Below are 20,231 nucleotides of genomic sequence, written 5' to 3'. Positions count from 1 at the left end.
GGGAAAAAAAACATTATTTGACCAACATCTTCTGATCAGCAGCTGACTGAGAAATAAAAGGGCACAAATAATTATAAAGACAGCAGAGTGATCATCAGCAGGAGTGAACCACCGCGAATCCTGACATTCCCACAGTCACACATGAATCCAACACTAAACCAATCAATACTGACAACTGCAGATAACAATTCAAAACGCTTCTATGATGTGCAAATTAGAGCCCCCGTAGAGCTTTAAATAATCGTTTTAACATTTGGTGCTATGTGGGTGCCTGTGTTATCTTGGGAAAATGCTTTGGGAGCGAAATTATGTGTTATTTTTCTTTTATTAATTCATCCTAAAGGGATAAAAAACCCTCATTTCCTGGTCCCAAACTCTGGGATTTAAGACTGTACATTTATAGATTCTTGTTTCCTGAAACGCTTGCACTGATAATAAAGAGAATATTCAATGTTTAATCATTGAAAATGAAAGTGAATCTCTACCTTGATGGTGTCGAGAGCCAACTCTATCACAGCACACTGCTTGGGTGTTAGCGCTTTGGCCTCCTCACGAACCATGTGCTCCTAAAGATGCCAGCGGGAGAGGCATAAAGCAAAATGACCAATATGTCCCCCTCATATGCTCTTCCGCATATTTTCTAAGCAATTAGAGACTCAGTCCGAAGCACTGGTGCCGGGCCCAGAGCGTAAGTGTAGCAGAAACATATTGTACCTTCAGCTTGGACAGCTGTCCGAGCTCCTTGGCAGCGTTAAAGATGAGCTGAGTGCCCTGGAAGAGACAGAAAGGCAGGAGGAGGAACAAGAAAGGTAGACAAGCAGAGAGAAAGAGAGAGAGAGAGGAGCGTTGTTATTATCGTGACGAAACAACGGCGGCGGTAAATGGCTTAGTGTCACACAGAGGACAGCGACGTTTCTGACACACACATTCATAAACAGTCACTCTGAACCGCTTTACAGATGTCACGGTACATTTTCCTTCGAGTGCTGTTATCACACTTATCTGTCTTTTAATCATTCCAAAACATTACACACAAACACTACAAGGAGAAGGGAAAGTGGCTCAGCTCGTAGTAAGGGCAGGAAAATAGACATATTTGTGCACTCGAGTGCACACAGACACACTCCCTCTCTCTCTCACACACACACACATATTTAGCAGCTATAAAGTTTCACCGTGGTGCATGCTGGTATTTATTGCAAGTCCAGCCTAATGCAGTACTCTTGTAAGAGGATGTATCACTAAGTACTGCTGATTGTGGTTACAAATACGGTTTTGAAAGTTTACCAAAACCAACTGTAGTTTAGTATTCTTTCAAATAATGCAATAAAAAAATAGCATAAAAGTTTCAGGAAGAGTTTTATTAGCAAATAACAGAGTGCACTTCTGAAACTGTGGGGAAGCAACAGGGAAGAATAATCCAGCATCCCTCCACTGCTACTCTATGCTAAACTGTCAGAAGTCGTGCAGATAGATGTGCCTTTGGTTGCAGGGGCTGCTGTGATGAATACACTTTTTCCCCTGCAAGCTTGGCTTCCCTTTGATTTGACTGTGGTGTTGTTTGAAGCTAAACCACACTCTGTTTTTTTGTTGTTGCACATAGCCAGCCAGGTTTGAGTCAAATTAAGTGACTGCTGAACACCCTGACTTTCTGTGTGTGGTATGTTTAAGTCACAAATGTCTACGTCCAATAGAGGCATGTTTACAGCACACTATAAAAAGCACTATGTAGATAGCGAGAAAAACAATATTTCCACTGCTTTGTTTGACTGGGGAGCTGAGGGAGAGAGACATAGACATGGAGAGAAGACGTGGAGGAGAGAGACAAGACACATTGATCTAAAGGGGTTTAGTCCTTACATCGCTGTGAGAAGCACTCTTCAGCCTCCCCTGGAAAGAGAGCATGTGGTTAATACTTCAAGCAGTGGCCAGTCCCTGCTGTCTGACTTCACGCTCACTGGCTGCATAAGAGCGTGCAATCAAAAGCTCAGATGTTGCTTTAAAAATGTTAATGAATGTTGAAAAACCCTCGTCAGTTTTTTCAGTTTATTTCTTTTTTTTGATCGATTGCCAATCCAACATTATGAGAGTAAATGCTTTGACTGCACTCTGTTCACTGATGATCATTGCAGAGGTATTGTTTGCATGTGGTCTGATATTTCAGCCAGGCCACTCGTAACCTGTTCGCATGCAATCCAAAGCGAAAACAGTGCCAGGAAGCACAAAAAAAGGAAAAATCTAAATGTATCTCAGCACGTGATAGTTTCCGTTAAAGAAATGTAATATAACATCTTGGTCAAAGTTAAAATAAAAATTTTACCTAGGGGAAACATATGCATATTCTTTTACTCTATAAAATGTTCAATAAGAAATTCATTTTCTGGCTATCAATCACAGCGCACAAATATTTTCCCTGCATGAAAAATACAGGGCGCTCAGTCACATGAACAAAGTCACTTTGCAGACTAAAATTGGGGTTATCATGAAAGAAATCGTTTTACAATATTTAGATTTATGCATAAATTAAACAGGATGGTGCTAGTGAGTTTTAGGTGTGATGGCAGGCCGATAGGCCAATAGTTTTACCAGTTTCTTAGTGGAATCACTGAAAGATTATATTTTCAATAATTATTCAGCATTAAAACTCTGTGCAGTAACTTCCATCCAAAGAACAACTTTAGAGTCTGCATCTTTATGATGTTAAACCAGCTTCTCTTAAATAATTTATTGGAAGTCACCAGAGATCAGAATGAATAACTTGACATTAAAGTAAATGTTTTCATACATCTTTAGGCTGTCAGCATCAGAAAGTGAAATATTTGGTCCTAAGACATTAAGAAAACAAACCATGTTCTTCGTTTGCACAACCTAAACCCAAGAAATAGCATCAGGACTATTTATAAAAACACAATGACAGTAATTATAGCAACAACAGAACACGAAACCAAACCAGAAGAGACCAACAGGACAGGTCCGCAGAGACATACAGTGCACTACAGTGTCGTACAGGATACTGAGAGAAGACTGCAGTGTTGGAATAGATCAGATGCAAGCAACAAACCCACAGTAGGGGGTAGGAAGGCAGGACACGGTTCAAACAGGTAGGAAAGGTGGGGACAGCGGGGTGAGAGGATTGGAAAGGGCGGAAAAGGGGAGCTGGAGTTTGGTCGGGACAGTAGATACCAAGCTACCGAGAGATCAGTCACCTCGCCGGGGTCCCCATAAAAGGGCGCAATGCATGAGAAGAAACAAGCCAAACCCAGGCACAACAGAGGAGAGGAGTACCACTTCCTGTTTGAGGAGAGCGTTCATGAAGAAGAGACAGCAGAAAAGGGAGAGGGGGCTAATCGGTGAAGATTGCTGAGGGGTGGGGTGGGACCTAGTAGAACTAGTTAGGAATGCACCATGCTCCTGTCTTCTCAAACGAGAGACAGACTTGGAGGAGAGAAGAGAAAAGAGGAGACATGAGACAGATCAAAGAGGTGAGGTCGTGAGAAGGCAGACGGTGTGATGTGGGGTAAAAACAGGGGAAGATCGCAGCCACATATAGCAGAGAAATTGACCACCGTGGACTGACAGACAGACAAACACACAGGAGTGCTGTACTTACAATCATCTGTGGAGGGAGAGCGGTGGGAGCAGGATGTAATAGTAATCACAACAACAACAACCAGAGAGAAGGGTCAGTCAAGCTGCAAAGAGCCCCACATCAATCAAAATCACAAGTTTGGGCCCCAGGCCTGGAGGGACGTGGAGCAACTGACACCTGTTTAGAGCCTGGACTAAGCACAGGTAGAGAACTGAGCAGGCAGCCATAACACCTAAGCTAACTCATCATCTCTTTGCTCATAAAGCAAATATGAGGTTTAACTTTCAGCAGCTTCACATGAAGAGTGTCGCTGTGGGTGTGATCGTGCGGCTTTGGCGCACATTAAACTCTGCGTCCTGTGACTGAAGGTCACAGTAACCACAGATTATCACTTTATTATCAGTGATATGAGGCTCTTTAGTTAATAACCAAACATAAATAACACATATACCAAAAACAAACAAAAGAAGAGCGGCTGCTTTCCAAAATGTATCATTCTTTTCAGAAGTGGGTCGGATCCTTTAGGCTAACATTTTTCTGCAACTCTGATGTGAGTTACTCATAAATCAGGAATCTCTCCAAACAACTGACATACTGGAGAGCAGCCATGAGCTGGTGTAGGAATGATATGGTGCAGTCCTTTTTTTCTTTTGCTTTTTAAGGGTTTCGTCTGGATTGTTTGGATGAACGAAAGCACCGGGCGGGCAATGCTGCATATACTGCGTGTGGGGGGGGGGGGGGGCAGTGAGCAGAGGGTAGGATGTAGATGTGATGCAAAAACTGTTTGATCTTTTGCTTATATGCATGGGCCATGTTGGATTGCAACACACACAAAATGTCTGCATTTGTTTTCCCTTCTCTCGTTCTCCACCTCCTTCTTTCTTTCTGTCCTTAGATGTAGCCTTGGCAGTAAGAGGTGAGTGTAAGTAGAACGTACTTGTGCACGTGTAGGCCTTATATACTGCAGGGGTCACCATATGAACGTGTAATATCTTCATTTATGTTGCTATAAACATCCGCATGGACTTCAAATAATCATTAAACATTTTGTAAAGAGATGATAGCGATGGATATGTGTACATGTCTCTTTCTCTTCTACACAAATTAGCCAAGAAAACATCTCTAAATATGTTGATTTTGTGTATTTGTATGTTCTTTTGTGCATTTATACTTCTATGCGCTCTTACCGTTTGGTCTGTGAGCGGTGGGAGAACGATGGTCTTCTCCATGGTGTTCATCACCAGCTTCCACAGCTCCTTCAACACACGTTTCAGCACAGTCTTTTCACAGATCTTAGCAAACAAAGTCAGGCTGGCAGGAGGAGGGAGAGACACAAGTAGGAAGGAGACGTAAGTATTAAGTAGCAGAGGGGAAAAGACACAGTCTACCTGAAGAAAAAATGGATCATGAAAAGAAAAGGAGGTAATATAAAAAGAGAAATACCTTCATGAGGGAAAAAACGCTCAGAAAAGCAGAAAATTTGGGGAATTTTCAATATTTTTCATTCATTCACAGGCAAATAAAGTCATGGACGTTTCCAAGTCATTCCTACAAAAACCAGGGTGGTTGTGGCATCCTATTATTGCACCACAGTTGAATTCAGTGAACTCTTTAGAACCTGTTAATTCATAAATGCTTGTAAAGACAGCGTGCACGGCTAGGTGTTGGATTGTACACTGTACACCTGTGGGAATGGGACTGAAAACACCCAAATTCAAAGATTAAAAGATGCAGACTAATACTTTTATCCATATGTCGTATAACCACAACCAACAAAGCCAAAGATTCAAATAATCACATCAGTGTATTCACTGGTAATCCCTGAAAGATGAAAGCTCAGTCTCCAGAGTGTTTTAAAGGTCAGTTTTTTTCTACTCTTTCATCTTGATGATGTTATTGTGCAGGAATATCTCCAGCTCTAGCCACGAGCATCGGTACCCTACCCACCTACTGTTCAAACCTTCTATCTGCAAGTCAATCAGGCAGTCAGTCAGACGAAACTTGCTTCCAAATAGGGAATCATTTTAAGCTAAAGATTGGCTCACTTGCTGTCCAGGAACTCCATGATTGGCTGCAGGACGTTGTCAGCATCCTGGGCCACGCTGCTGGCATTTCCCACATTTGAGGTTCCCTTAACCTGAGCCAAGATGTCTCCCATCTGCTTAACATTTTCCTCAATATGAGGCTGGAAACTACAGAGGATGAAAGGGAGAAGCTTTTAAGAGACTGCGTCTGTAGCGTTCATTTGTGTATGAATATGTGTGAGCGTGTTCCCACCTGACAGCAAAGACCCTGCTGAGATCATCCATGACATTGTTGAGTTTGACTTGCAGGTCTTTCAGGATATCGCTAGCTTCAACACACAGCTAAAATGCCACAATAAAAACACACAAACTCACTCAGCTGTTTGGGTTGACTGGCGGCTGTGCGATAGGATAATAATAACACATGGCTGATATACTAGGATTAGGAACTATGATTGAATAATTAAACAGTCTAAGTTTTGGCTGTTTGCGAGTGGAAAAGAGTCACTCACATCTTTTCCACCCATGGCTTCAAACATCTTCTCCAGCTGAACCCTCAGCTGCTGGATGTTGTTGATCAGGATGCAGGGCTAAAAAGAAGCGGACACATGTGCATGTTTTTATGTTTATTCCAAAAGCTGGCTTTCGGTTTTTATCAAACAGAATAAAATGAGGCCATCTGTGGAAAAACCACATTGGGTCATTATGTCTTTGGCCACTCACCACTTTCTCCATGGTGACATAGTTGGCAAACAGCTTGGAGATGATGTCAGCATAGGACAGAAGCACATTGCTGATGGTCTGGAGAAGAAAACAACAACGAAGAGAAAAAGAGAAATTATAAGAAAATATTTTTTTTCTGCTCTTGTGTAAAGTGTCCTTGGGTTTCTTGAAAGGCGCTATACAAATCCAAGTTATTATTATTATTATTGCTAATATTATAAAAAATGTTGTAACATGTACAGAAAAAAAATTGAAGACCTCGGTGTTGCATTTTTATTTTGTAACCTGCAAATGACATTTTCACTGCACCTACCTTGGCGAAGCGCTTCATGTAGTGTCCTACAATCTGCGGATCTGGGCACTCTAACTTCCTGATGATCTCAAAGCTCTGATTGAGCTGGGAAAAGACATCCACAACCGAACAGGAGAACAGAGCATGCTCCGATGTGACCTGGAACTGCAGGGCAGAAAAGATATGCGGGAAGATTAAAAATTGGGGAAAGTTAAAGGAGAAAAAGTCAGGAGAAGGGGATGAGTAAGGTTGCAGGTGAGATTGTGTGCCTATCTAAGACCATACAGACAGACCATTAGATGCTTTATTAAACTGGACCTTTGATATATTTCACTGTCTGTACAGAGACTCTGACCTCCCAGAGCCAGCTGTACAGACAGTTAGACAGCCATCCAGTGACAGGTGGGAGCTCCTGTCTGTCTCTTTGTAATTGGCTGCTGGTTACCGCCTGGTCCTTAATTGGCTAGAGGTGAGTGTGTAGGTGCTACTCCAGGGAGTCAGGGTAATGAGGTGAGGACAGCTTTTCTGCAGTCAAACCTTTGGAATAAGGCCATTAATTTACAATGTCCTGCTGTAACAGAATCATCTTTGGCTTTAAGCATATGCAAGTCTCAGGCTCTCTTTTTGAAAACTTCCCAAGAATCTGCACTGCTGAGTCCATGCTTTCTATTTCAGTCTTTGAAGAATGCAGGGGAGACAGGAGAACGTGTGGGAGGCGGGGCGGGAGTGGGGAAGAAACTTTGGACGATAACTCTGAGTGTGACAGAAAAAGTACAAAGGATGGATTACAATAATTCTGCTTGAATAACAACAGCGACTCAGCGCTTCAAGAGGGCTGAGGGAGAGATGAGGAGGAAGAGAGCTGGAAACTTTTACCCCATCTTTTTTGTCTCTTTCCAAAGCACCGTGCAGAAAGTCACGAGACACTTCTTCGTTTTCATCCAGCCACTGGATGACAAATGGCTCAAACCACCTACGGGGAGCAACAATTTAGATATTTATAACTAAATTGGAGCATTTCAAAATATATTCTATAATTCTTTTTCACCGGATGTGGCTGTTTCTACAAAACAAGATGCTACTCACGCAGGATATTCAGGCACTCTGCTCTTGAAGAAGGGTAGGTCCTTGCAGTACTCGTTGTACAGCCACTTGACCTTGAAGTGCAGGTTCATGTAATCTGCACTCTTGCACAGGCGGTTTTTTTCATGCTCTGTGAAAAGGAGAAAACACATATTTCCAGGACTGTTTAGGCTGCCGGCATTTCCTGCAGGTCTGTTATGCACAGAGAAACTGAAAAACTGACACTTTACAGATAATTTAATATAATAAATAGTTTTAAAATACACAAACATGATTCCAGTCATGCTTGGATGGAGCCAAATTCTCCTTTTTTCCATTTATCAAAACTTATCAGAAACTTTATTTTTATGCATGATAACTTTTAAAAATACTTTTTTAAAATATCAGATAAAAATATGCATGCTAGAAATCAGAATATGCACATCACAAGATCTACCAAAATTAAAATATTTTGCTTCATTGTTTGAAAAAATGAGATGTATGCTCTCAGCAGAGGTACTGGAAGATTTAAATCAGGCAGGCAGTTAGTCAGCAAGAACAGCTGCTTGTCATGGAGCACACATTCAGTGTGTGTGTGTGTGTGTGTGTGTGTGTGTGTGTGTGTGGGCGTATGTGTTTTAATGATTAAAATGCTTTTTTGTTTTTGGAGGATGTAGATAGTCACGAGTGGAATAACTGGATCATTTTATTGTTAATACAAAACCAAAACTGGCTTATAGTGTTTGTACGACTGTAACGTTCAAGAGAGTTTAATATAATAGGTGGCTTTTTAATATCCATTTGTATATACTGAGTGGGAGTACAGCTAGGGCCAATAGCCAGTGTGCTGAACTACCTGCAGCAGATAGTTAAATAAAAACACAGACATTTCATTAAATTCTCTGAATATTAATTGGATTCTTTTCTTTCCTGTGTTTTTGTATGCTCGCTACTTTTAAGAGTACAGCACAATACTAACTGTATTATCTGTTTTTACTCACCTTCCATTGCATACTTCATATCCTGAGCAAATAAGTTCCACATAACTTCCGCACTGATTTTACCCACATTGAGCTCCTGAGGGAATCTGGATGCAGAAGGAGAACATGTAACTGGGAAAGCTGACGAGAGCCTCAGAGTGCAGTTTTAATGGCATTATGAGAAACTGTGGATAACTACATAACATTAAAATATCATTAAACCCATTCTGTTTTAATTTGTACAAGGAAACAAAGCAAATACAAAGGTAGAACGGTCGTGTAGAAAACTTAGAGACATACTGATTTAAACAAGGAGTGTAAGAGTTCTTGTCTTCCTCAATGATTGAGACGATAAGTGTGATAAACTTGGACCAGAAGTCGAGGTTTTTGATGCTGGGTCCTTGCTCCTCTGGGGGCACAGCACCCTGCTTGGCCTGGGAAGACAACAACATGAGTGGCGTTATAATGACTCATGACAATGGCTTTCTGAGGAAAGGTTTACCTGCTGCTAATTTGCCCCTTTTGGCTGAAAACCTGCACATAAGTGAATTTTGATCAGTGAAAAGGTTTTTAAAGCCGTACAACAGGATGTTCAGAGTCGTGTAATTGTGTGACCGTTTAGTATTCTTAATGTGAATTTTACCAATAATATTTCTGTTGTCTGCAACGGGGAGACGTTTTTGGAGGGAAATCTCGACTGTGTCGTTAACTCAACAACTCATACATATTAAACACTTGCTGCTCAAACAGCTTTAAACAGACTGCGATGTCAACTGTCTGGTCGACTTCTTTGAAACAGCTGAATATGTGCTGAGAAAAAGAAAAAAACCCACTAAGCTGGCTGCTGCAGGGTTTGAAGAGTGAAGAATGATCTTGCAGAGATTTCAACAAAATATAGCAAAGTCCCTCAGGACGAAATGTTTTATTCAAAGAGAAAAATGCTTATTTGAAATTCACGGGGAAGTCAGAATTGGGCTTGGTGCTTTAATGAGGGCTCAAAGCAAGTTCTAGAAATCGCTGTTGAAATCGGCTACAGGAGTGACGGATGGAAGAGCCTGGCTTCACCAGACTAAGACACGGACTTACCACACACACACACACAAACACACAGCGTACGCTACATATGGAATGAGGAGAAAACTGAAATCCCTTTTGTATTAGAAATGTAAAAATGTAAATATTATTCTCTTTGTAGTGATGACTTCTGGGTAAAACTGCTGATTGTGATCACTAAAGTTGTACTTCCACCTGTAATTCAATCAGCTGATGAGTTTCTAAATCTTTTACTTTGTTTTCACACAAAGAAAACTCCAAGTGAAGCAAAACGTGTCGCTACAAACCACATGAGAACGTTCAGTCTGCTTGTTGGCCAGATGTGCAAAAGGAACAATAGCAAAAGCAGGTAGAAGATGCAGTATTCTGGGCTAGAGGATAACTTTGCAATGTCACTTCTTCCAATTCTTTACAGTTTGTGTACTCTGCAGGTTTATGGTACTCTGCTACATCCCAGGAAGCAAAGCATACCTGGCTATCAGAAAGCAAACGCCCAGCATACATTCAGTGGTTGGGTCAGATCATGTTCCCACCATAAACGAATCAGTCTGAAGTTCATTCGGAACTGGATCGAGACCGCCTCCTCGAATGTGTCTGTGGTAGATTCATTGCAAGTGCAATTACCCTGCTCGTGTCTGCAGAAGCGAACCGCACCAAGACGGAAAATGAACCAGAATTCAATTTAAACGGACTTAATGGTGCAGGTGTGAAGGCGCTGAGATTGTGGTTGGGCTGTCATTATTCCCGGCATTTCGCTCAGGGGAAACTGAACCGGACAGAAGTTAAATGGAAGCGAAACGATCATCAGTCACTGGAAATCTACAGCAAAAAATTCCAAAGTAAACTTCAATGCCTTTTGCCACTGAATGAAATATACCAAGTTTATGTGTTTTGCTTGGTAACAACCAGAAGCTCAGAACGACATCAACGAAAAACAGATCAAGTTTGTCCAAAACCAAACATGAACCCAGGAAAAAATGGACTAAACAAATAAACCAAATAAACAAATCATAAATCAGCACATTTTTTTTCTATAATTTGTTGCAAGCAGATGTAACAATGACAATTTTTAACAAAAATTAAACTCAAAGACTGTTGATGTACCTTTAAGTAAATAAAAAATGTTCTTGAACAAATGCAGATACTGTCACACTTGAACATCTGCATTTCTACCTGTTTGATTCTGTATGTTCTGAAGTCCAGTACATGTACGCATGTATGGTGTGCTAACAATGCTTTACTTTTTGTACTTTATTATGTTAATCTCAAAAAACATCAATTCAAAGTTGATTTTTTTTGACAAAGATGGAAAAAGAAAAACATTCACCGACACACACGCAGGCATTCAGCCCATCACTGCTGCTTCTTACCGGGTCTGCCTGATACTCGCGACTGTAGAGCTCATGGCAGTTATTAAAGATGTATTCATAGGTGGAGTTGAGACAGGCTTTGACACAGTCCTTCACTACCTGACTGGCTCTGGGTGGCGACTGGAGCTCTTGGACCTAAACGCAGGCATAAAAATCAGACAGGCAGTGACTAATGTGAGCTCACATTTGAAATGATGAATTTATTACAGCTGCAGAATATAGTTAAAGTTTGGCAACAATGCTCTCCCAAATATGCAACAGACTGGAGTAGTGAAAATAAAAATCTCCCTGGAGCCTTCATGTGGGAGGTGGGAGAGTTGAAAGATCAGGCAGTGATGCAGGGCAGCAGCACTGACACGTCAGGGGGGAAAATGGGATATTCTGCAGCTTAAATAGACGATGTGAAGAAAGCCGATTTGGTTTGCAGACTTCTCTCCATTTCTGGTTCTTCAGAAAAGCCTTAAATCCAACTCAGCACCAAGCTTTAGGATGAAAATCTTGTGTTGTTTTTCTTCTGAGTCAAATCTTTTTGGAATTTGTTGATTTTTAAGGTTGATAAATCTAATGTTTCAATACAGTAAATAAGATGGCAGTCTAATGGCTGTGTTCACTGAAAGAAAAACGACTGCACAAATGGTGGAAGAGAAAGAGACGATACCTTCATTCTGAAGAAGGTTATACTGGTGAGCAGGTCCACTGTGGACTTGAGGTCCTGCAGTCTCTCAGGACTGCTGGCCGGGAAGTTGTTCTGCAATCGGGCCAAAAAAAGGAAAGAAATCAGAAACGGCGAGCCACAGCACATGAATTCACATCTGTGCTTCTCCAGTTTTTTGCATCTGTGGGCACGATCCAGCGTGGTCAGTCTTCACTGGCAGCAAGCCCTGTTCTGACTGTGTGGGCGTACATGGTTTCCCAAACGTGTCTGTGCACGTTTCCGATGAGCTGTCAATCTAATTAACACATTTGCCTCCTCATATTGCTTCTGATAAAGAGAGACGTGCAAGGACGCAGAGAATCATTAGTTATAAGCCAGAAGAAATTATATAAGAGCAACTTACCCGGTACATGGACAGGTCGATCCTCAGAGAGTTATGAAGCTGATCGAGGAGCTTGACAAATCGCTCTTTCTGTGGGTAATAAAAGAAACGTGCTAATAGATTCTGTGATTAAACATAATGAAGATAAAGAGGACACGACAAAGGGAAATAACAGAGAAACTATGCCATTTACATCTAACTTTATCGATCCAGCTAAATGTTGACTCACCCCAAAATTAGAAGCAGCAAAGCGGTCAGAGGCAGAGACGTTGTTGGTTGCCTGGGTGGTGTGGGCGTAGTAGGCATTGATGTTTGCCAGCAGGGTACTCATCACTGCAGGCACACCTGGGCACATGTACTTAGATGACAAGCAGGCAAAATGGCTGCAAATGAGAGGAGGACAGGCAAATGTTAGCTATTAACGGTTTTTTATATAAACAATCTACAATGCGCCTGAACACATAGGTCTTTCTTATAAACGGTGACGTTCTGGAGTCGGGCAGTCAGCCGGGAACCTACGTCATAGCCTGGTAGATGGACTCGACGCCATAACGCATGGCAAACTCATCCACGATTTCCTGGGGAGTTTCCTCAAAGTACACTTTCCATGCATCATCCCCTTTGGCGTCAGGGATCTTCACCACACCATTATTCTGGATGTCCGTCACATAATGGAAGAGATTCTAAGGAAAAGAAAGCAGAAGGCGGCGTGAGTGAAATAAAAGAGAAAAAAGGCTGAAAAATTGGAGTGAAAGGTTCAAAAAATTCAAATGGTTATTCAAACAGTTATCACTCATTTGTAAACAGTTCAGCCATTAAGACAGAGCGCGCTATAACCTCACAAGCTGTTGTGTCTGTTGGCTCTGCTGCATAAAGAGCCATAAACCCACATTATGAGGCCAACACAAGGTGCTGTCTCATCCATAAAACCTTACACCACTGTAAAATATTCTGAGTGGGTTTATGGGCACTTGAGAGGCAGTAACAGTGCCCATTTGTCAGTTAAGGTCAGCTAATGTGCTGTGAGTAATGGACTGAGTAATGACTCCATACAAAGTTGGGACTGGTCTACAATCAATCAGCAGAATTTTCTGCACGAACCGTGTGTGAGATGCCTCTATCTTTATCTTTCCAGAGTACTAACTCAAGTTTAATAGATCAGTTATTAAAGTGAACATCAGTCAAGCAAATTAACTAGTTTAGCTTGGCTTATTTAAGACAGCTTCACACACACATATTCATAAACACAGGCTGCAAAAACAGTATTACACACTTATAACAAAAGCTAATTTTGTTTGCCAAAGATTCCCGTAAACCTAGAGTAACGGTTTCAGTCAGCATATAGCAAATAAAGAGAAGCGGTTCATTTTGACTCGCATTTAAACGACTGCTGCAGTCTGTTTTTTTTACACTGCAGACACGACTATCTGCAGAAAACAGTCTTTTTCAGTGTGAACGTGATGCCTTACCTGCTAAAATTATTTGACATTTTTAGGCAGCCCGTTATGTGGAAAAAAATTATATTTGTCTAAGATGCACAAATGGTGGACAAAGGATAATCTGACAAAATGCGCGCTCATAAATACAAAGCGGTTGAGAAGCATTCACCCATAAGTGCATGTTCACTTGCAGATAAAAAGTGAGTTTACCTCGTGCAGACAGGTGTACTGAACGTGATACGGAGCAACCGTTTCCTCGCCTTTGATCTCTACACTTATGTGCATGCGGATGGCCCCAGACACAGCGGATTTGTCTGTACGTTTGTCTGTGAAGAGTGCAAAACACACAGAAACACAGTCACCAGGCCTGCTTTGGAAAGAAATGATGGGCGATGAGATCCAGTATATTAAACGGGGCAGTATACGGAGAAAGAGGAGTGCTGCAAATCCAACTGACCCAGATTATACCAGACGTCCATCTCTCCGCTCAGAGTGCGGACCTCGATGATGGTTTGACCGAGGAAGTCGTCGGACTCTCGCTTGAACTTCTGCTTCACACGAGACTTAATGTCATCATCTTCATCCCACACACGCACCTTGATGCGGTCTGAAGAGTTGTGACATTCACTGCAAAGACCGAACCGGAGAGAGTGAGCCACAGCTGCCAAATATAGTAGCTAAACTGGCAGTTAGACAAGAAGGGCAGATTACTACAGTGACTCGTACGTATCATATTCTTCAAGTGTAAACAGAAATCACTAGCCTTAAAAAAAACCTTGTTTATTTAACCTCCTAGGACCTGGCGTCCACATATGTGGACATCACATTTTGGGTTGTCTAGACCAAAATACGAAATTTTGCTCTACAAGAGCCTGATATCCACTTACAAGGACATTATACTGCCACTGTTCTATCGAAATTTAAAACTAATGTCTTCATATGTGGATCTCATTTTTCTCAGAACCAAAAATCAAGTTTAAAAAAAATCACGTAATTCTTTGTTTTTTCAGTCTTCAGGTCCCAATCAGCCCAAACAGCAAAGAGAAATAAAAAATGCATGCCACGAAAGAGTTCGGGTCTTAGGAGGTTAATTAACATTAACCATACAGAAAAGCCAATGACTTACAAATTAAATGTCTCCTCCCAGACAGGGTTGAGGTTGCCATAAATGGTCTTGGTCCTCTTTTTCGTCTTTCCAACCTGGACGGTTACATACGGATCACTGGAACCAGTTTTATCCTTGGCTTGTAGACCCTGGGCACACAAAACTAGGAAGAAGAAAAAAAAGCCAAGCTGGTAACGCCAGTGGGTTTATGTATACGTGTGTGTGTGTGTGTGTGTGTGTTTGGATGGAAACAGATGCCTCTTAATTCATCTGACCTTCTGAGCTACTGCCCCATAGACACCACCTGTGTTCACTGCATACAAACAGCAGCTTGTCTCTTTTTATAGACACAAACCCGCACCTGTGATGCTGATCTTGGCCGACCATTTAGAGGTGCCATCGAGCACGCTCTGTTTGATCTGCTTCATCTGGGTGACATGGGTGGACTTGGGGACGGTGAACACTTCCTGAATGAGTTCAAAGATCTCTGGTTTGTTCCTCTCACGGATCTTCATGCGGTCCTTAAGAACCATGATGATATTTTGAGTTCGGTCCTCGGCGCCGTGCTTGGAGCTTTTCTCTGCCGCTCCTGGTTGGCAAGAAAATTGAGAAGTAAAAGAATTCGATTTGTAAACAAAAACGGAAAAAGGTGCCATGTGAGATGAGAAGTGAGCTCACGCTTACTGATCCTGAAATCATGGTGGATAAATTTCTACAATTTTTCAGATCATTTCAAACGAATACCATAACACTATAATAACAACTTTGGTATATTTCATGAAATATAAGAGGATGCTTTTGCAGAGCTATAAAATACTGAGTGAAAAAGATGGAAAGAGAGCGAGGTGGATGACAAGAAAAGACAAATGGTTTGTAATATCCTCTCATGAAAACAACGAAAATAGGAATGTAGGAGTAAGAAGAGAAGGAGGAGGGAGGAAGGCTCTGTGCTTGGCACTGACAAATAGACAGGAGAGGAAATAAATGGACTACGCCGTTTTCTATTATTAATAAAAATAAATAAAAAGAACTGACACTGCAAAAAGTCTAAAACGTAAAGTCAGCAAAAGGGTATTTTCTGCGATCCTTTCTCACTCTCATGTCTGCAATCATTAAAACCACATTCACACACTTCATATATCACTGACAGATGCATTTATGACAATATGGGCACTTAGTTAGGACGCTTCATGGCCAAGGAATCAAACAGTGGCCCTCCCAGTCAGTGGATTACCCGCTCTACCTCTTCTAAATAGCTGAAGTTAGCATCGGGTCTCTGATGGAAGGCCAGTGAAAAAAGGATAACCTGCCAGTATTAAAAAACTTAAAAATATAATGGCTTTAAAAAAAGTGAAACAATTAAAAATGATAATTTATAAAAGCCAACCGGAGTTACTGGTTGTATTTATCTGAATTTACGCCGTCTTTTTGCACCAGCAGTGACTGGCAGTGTTTACCCGCTGCACATATGGGCTGCTAAATTTAGATTTCATTGTCACATTTGTAAACTAGTCACTTCACTTCATTAATGCTTTGAGGGCTGAAATGGAGTGATGCTTCCCGGCGTTCATCTTACTTTGCAGACAATCGGCGTTGAGTAGATCCTGGCACTTCTCGTGGCATTTCACTCCACACTCAGTACAGCGCATGCCCTGGCGAGCAATACCCCAGAGGAGTCCCTCACATTCGTAGCAGTACGTGGGCGTGGTGGCTGTCCACACCTCAAAGTTGTGTGGGGTGGTGCAGGAAATAGGATATATGAGGGCCTGGAGGGTCTTCTTATAGACATGACTCTTCTACAAGGTTGTAAGAAAGATAAGCCCGAGGTCAGCAGAGTTAAAGCTTACACACAGAATTTGAAATAATTTAATTAAATAATATAAATGTGGACTGACCAGTTCTTCATTATGTAGGGTACTTGATGTCAGGGCCGAGGTGATGCCCGCCTTCCTGGAGTTCTGGACCAAGGACTGTGTGACCGAAGAAGGGTGGTCAGTATAATATCTTCCTTAATCATGATAAATCTCAGAGTAGGAGATTTGTGTTTGGAGTGACCACTTTGGTCGGTACCAGAAAACAAGTATATCTTCATAACCAACTGCAGGTATTTCATAAACAAAAGGTGTGCTACTCACCATAGCCTGTAGCAGTGAAGTGAAGTTGGGAGAAAAAATGTATTAGAAAAAGGCAAAAGAGGAGAAAGAGGTTTACACAGAGAATTAAAATCGCAAGAATGACTGAGAAACGGATGTGCTTTTTATGCATATGTGGTAGTTTTGTGAAAAAGCAACAATGAAGTGATTAGGGAATCAAGAGACACTGGGATTTTTCAGAAAGTCTCTGCTGCATTTCCACCTGAGTATTAGATTTCTGAATGAAATACTAGTTACTGCTCATTCAGGCAGTGTTCCACTCTGATAAATCAATAGCAGACAGTCTGACAAGTTGTGTGTGTGTGTGTGTGTGTGTGTGTGCGCGCGTGTGTGTGTGTGTGTGTGCAAACGAGAGTGATGAAAGAGGTGCACCTGCCTGTCAGTGCATGGTGGGTGTTTATGAGCGTGGCACTGAGCTTTGACTGGCAGCTGATTTAAGAGTCGGCATTATTTCAGCTCCCAGTGCACAATGTGATTTGGCATCAAAGCAACAATTTGACATATCATATGCTAAATATGCTTATTGGCTTTCCTGCTGTGAGTTAGATGAGAAGACGTAACCACTCTTGTGCTGTGAAAACAAAAGCGATAGACAGCAGCTAGCACGGATCTGTCAAGAGGTGACAAACCAGCATATCTACAGCTAGCAATAGCATATTATGCTTAACTTGTCGAACCAAAGTGTAAAACCACCGGTTGAAACTCCTAACAGGGTTAGTCAGGCCTTAACTTTCTCACTGCTTTTAGTCTTTATGACAAGCAAAGTTAAGCTGGTTTATTTAAGAACAGCAGGATCAGTTTTTCAGACACATTTCAACGTTGCTTAATGATGCTTTTATTTGGTAATATGGTATTAAGTTGTAACTATAGCTGTGCATGTATCATGTGCATTATGTGACTTATTTTGTTTATCGATGCTGAATCGCTAAAACTGATCCTTATGTCTCAGATTACTGCGGCCACCCGCTTACTTTTAAAGTGAAAGTTGTACCTTTTGAAATGTGACTGCAGCACTGAGGCAGAAATTTTAAGGCGAATGCTTTCTGTTTCGAGCTAGCATCACCCTAGCTGGGCAATTTTACCACTGCCCAGCTGGTAGTTGCCAAGTATTTGCAGACAAGTCAGCATCTTTGATGCAACCCACTGCCGACTGTGGCAGTCACAGGGAGGTTTTTGGTGCAGCACCCTCTATGCAACCATTTTCCTCCAGTGCCAGGAAGCAACCCCCAGCAAACACTTGGTTACACGTGGTTACCAGACGGTCACCAATTGGTCTTTAGCACTGCGTGAATTAGGATTAAGCGAGTGATAATAATTAAATGATAAAAAAACAAACTTTGACAACCAATGTGCTCTCAAAACCTGAATAGACTTGTGGTTTTCTTTTATTCGCACATTCCTTCGCACAGAGTGCGTCTGTCTACATTCTAAGAAAAGTGACAATAGAAGTCTGCAAAAGATTAATGTCTGTCAGAGTTGTGTTGGTAATGAGATAGTGTCAAAAAGGCATAGGGATCATGGCATGGTGGGGTAATAAAGGTCTGTTATATGACAGCATGTAGCAGACATCAGCGTCACTCAGAGAAAACCTCTAGCCTCTGCCGCTGGCCTCTCTGCCTTGCTTCATGCCCTGTCGGACTTTAACAGCAGGGCAATGCATTTTCTTTAACAGCATGGATGCAGTGGAGTAAAGGACAGAGAACAACAGGAGTAAAAATAGTAGCATATAGGAAAAGATCATGAAAATAAACATAGTAGAGAATCAGACAGAAAACAGGAGTAGCTTTTAAGGATGAGAGCACGGACTGCTGAGCCAAGTGAGATGGATCTGGGAAATGTGAGACACTTAGTCACGGGAACATAAAGAGATTAGAGCAGAAACTCACCAGATCGCTGACCAGAGGCATTGCTTTTCTCTTCCTGAGGTCTGGCATGCTGTCAATACTATACAGAGCACCACCCATCCTGGAGAGAAAACATACTTTAAACATCAGCTATATTTTCAGCTAACAGCTGGCAGCTAGAGCCTTCACCGTGAATAAGTTACAAAATAAATGCACTGAGACACTGGTCTTTCTTTTTGGTCGGTAAGTTATAGATTTTCAATAGCTGGAGCAGTGTCAGCCTCATGGTTACTTACCCTGCTGACAAAAGCAGAGAGGCAATGCCAACACTTTCTCCTCGGGCCTGTGGAGAAAGAGAAGGGAAAGATGAGATGGAAAAAGTAGGAAAAGGCAGCCTTCCAGAAAACTACAACGCTGTAGTTCCAATTGTAGTTTGTAGTTCGCTCAAACGTGACCTGTCACCACAATGACTGCAGGTGTTCTCAAAGGGTCATGATTTACAACAGAGTGAAAAAAAAAACTACACTGTGTGTATTTCTTAGTGAGTGTGGGGATTATTGACATCAGCAGTGAGTTCTGTGTTTGTGGAAGAAGATTACAGCCAGATGGCTATCCGTGTAATCATTTCTCTAATTCTATCTGCTCCATTATTGAAAGACAATGTTCTTTGTCCGCTTGCCTCTTCAAAGAATGACATGCGGCAGTGATACTAACGTCACACTATACACAGAAATAGCCCTGATTGATACAAACACCAGGCTTTGGAAAGGACACTTAACAGGCTTGCAGCAGCTTCCTATGTGCGTCTTGCGCTCGCCATAAATATCTGTGAGCCATACAGATACATATGATACAAATTAGATTTATTAACACACTACAGGGCACACCCACCTGAGAGCCAGCTCCTGCCATGGGTAATCAGAATGGACTACATGCATTCGCTACGAGGATGGCAAACAACTGAAAAGAAAATAATGAAATGGCAAAAACAATACAGGGGGTAAACAGAAACTATCAAACACAAGACAATATAATCCACAGCTGTGACCAAAAACTGGGAAAAATGACAGACTGGTCAACGAAAGCTGGAAAAATACAGAGTAAGAACAGGACATGCAGGGATTGATGCAACAAGGCAATCAGCAGAGCAGCAACAGAACCGCACTCTAAGAACCGTTCCTGCCAATGACAGGATTCACCTGACAGTGACTGCAAGCAAGAGGACCATACAAATAAACTGAACACACACAGACACATCCTGGCAGTACCTCTTGTAGTTGTAGTCGTACTCTGCTGAAAAGTCGAAGCCAGTTGGCTTTAGCTCTGGCAGGACCGGGCTCCATGATTTCCCTTTTTGGGAAGCTGAAATATGGTTTGAGAAAGAAGTCTAGCTTTCAGGACTATTATATACACAGCGATATGTAATGTAGTGGCAAAGATGCTAAAATGAATCATGTAAAAAACACATTGATGATGAGCAACTTGAAGTAGATCTATACATAACTACATATGTAATTTTGACATTTTTTCCCTTTATAACGCTGATATTAACTTCACCTT

At 41.7% G+C, this 20,231-nt stretch overlaps 1 protein-coding gene across 1 annotated transcript in view; it reads right to left on the bottom strand.

Annotated features, from left to right (window-relative positions):
• unc13a (unc-13 homolog A (C. elegans)) overlaps positions 1-19,993 on the bottom strand; it is a 28,640-nt gene extending 8,647 nt beyond the window's left edge. The window contains exons 1-29 of the mRNA XM_039607429.1: positions 19,940-19,993; positions 19,563-19,631; positions 18,968-19,014; positions 18,714-18,792; positions 16,570-16,644; positions 16,251-16,470; positions 15,036-15,263; positions 14,696-14,837; positions 14,027-14,196; positions 13,780-13,895; positions 12,650-12,813; positions 12,360-12,513; positions 12,152-12,220; positions 11,752-11,841; positions 11,094-11,228; positions 8,971-9,104; positions 8,692-8,777; positions 7,715-7,841; positions 7,505-7,601; positions 6,650-6,793; positions 6,337-6,414; positions 6,126-6,203; positions 5,867-5,955; positions 5,635-5,781; positions 4,777-4,900; positions 3,611-3,616; positions 1,861-1,890; positions 715-771; positions 486-566 (exon numbers count right to left, since the gene is read on the bottom strand). Of these exons, the coding sequence (XP_039463363.1) occupies positions 486-566; positions 715-771; positions 1,861-1,890; positions 3,611-3,616; positions 4,777-4,900; positions 5,635-5,781; positions 5,867-5,955; positions 6,126-6,203; positions 6,337-6,414; positions 6,650-6,793; positions 7,505-7,601; positions 7,715-7,841; positions 8,692-8,777; positions 8,971-9,104; positions 11,094-11,228; positions 11,752-11,841; positions 12,152-12,220; positions 12,360-12,513; positions 12,650-12,813; positions 13,780-13,895; positions 14,027-14,196; positions 14,696-14,837; positions 15,036-15,263; positions 16,251-16,470; positions 16,570-16,644; positions 18,714-18,792; positions 18,968-19,014; positions 19,563-19,583 (2,988 nt within the window). The 5' untranslated portion in view covers positions 19,584-19,631; positions 19,940-19,993. The remainder of the gene's footprint in view (positions 1-485; positions 567-714; positions 772-1,860; positions 1,891-3,610; positions 3,617-4,776; positions 4,901-5,634; positions 5,782-5,866; positions 5,956-6,125; positions 6,204-6,336; positions 6,415-6,649; positions 6,794-7,504; positions 7,602-7,714; positions 7,842-8,691; positions 8,778-8,970; positions 9,105-11,093; positions 11,229-11,751; positions 11,842-12,151; positions 12,221-12,359; positions 12,514-12,649; positions 12,814-13,779; positions 13,896-14,026; positions 14,197-14,695; positions 14,838-15,035; positions 15,264-16,250; positions 16,471-16,569; positions 16,645-18,713; positions 18,793-18,967; positions 19,015-19,562; positions 19,632-19,939) is intronic.
• Between the last annotated feature and the right edge of the window lie 238 nt (positions 19,994-20,231).

This window comes from Oreochromis aureus, linkage group 23, assembly GCF_013358895.1.
Source record: "Oreochromis aureus strain Israel breed Guangdong linkage group 23, ZZ_aureus, whole genome shotgun sequence".
NCBI lineage: Eukaryota > Metazoa > Chordata > Actinopteri > Cichliformes > Cichlidae > Oreochromis > Oreochromis aureus.
This window is presented reverse-complemented; position numbering and strand designations above follow the sequence as displayed.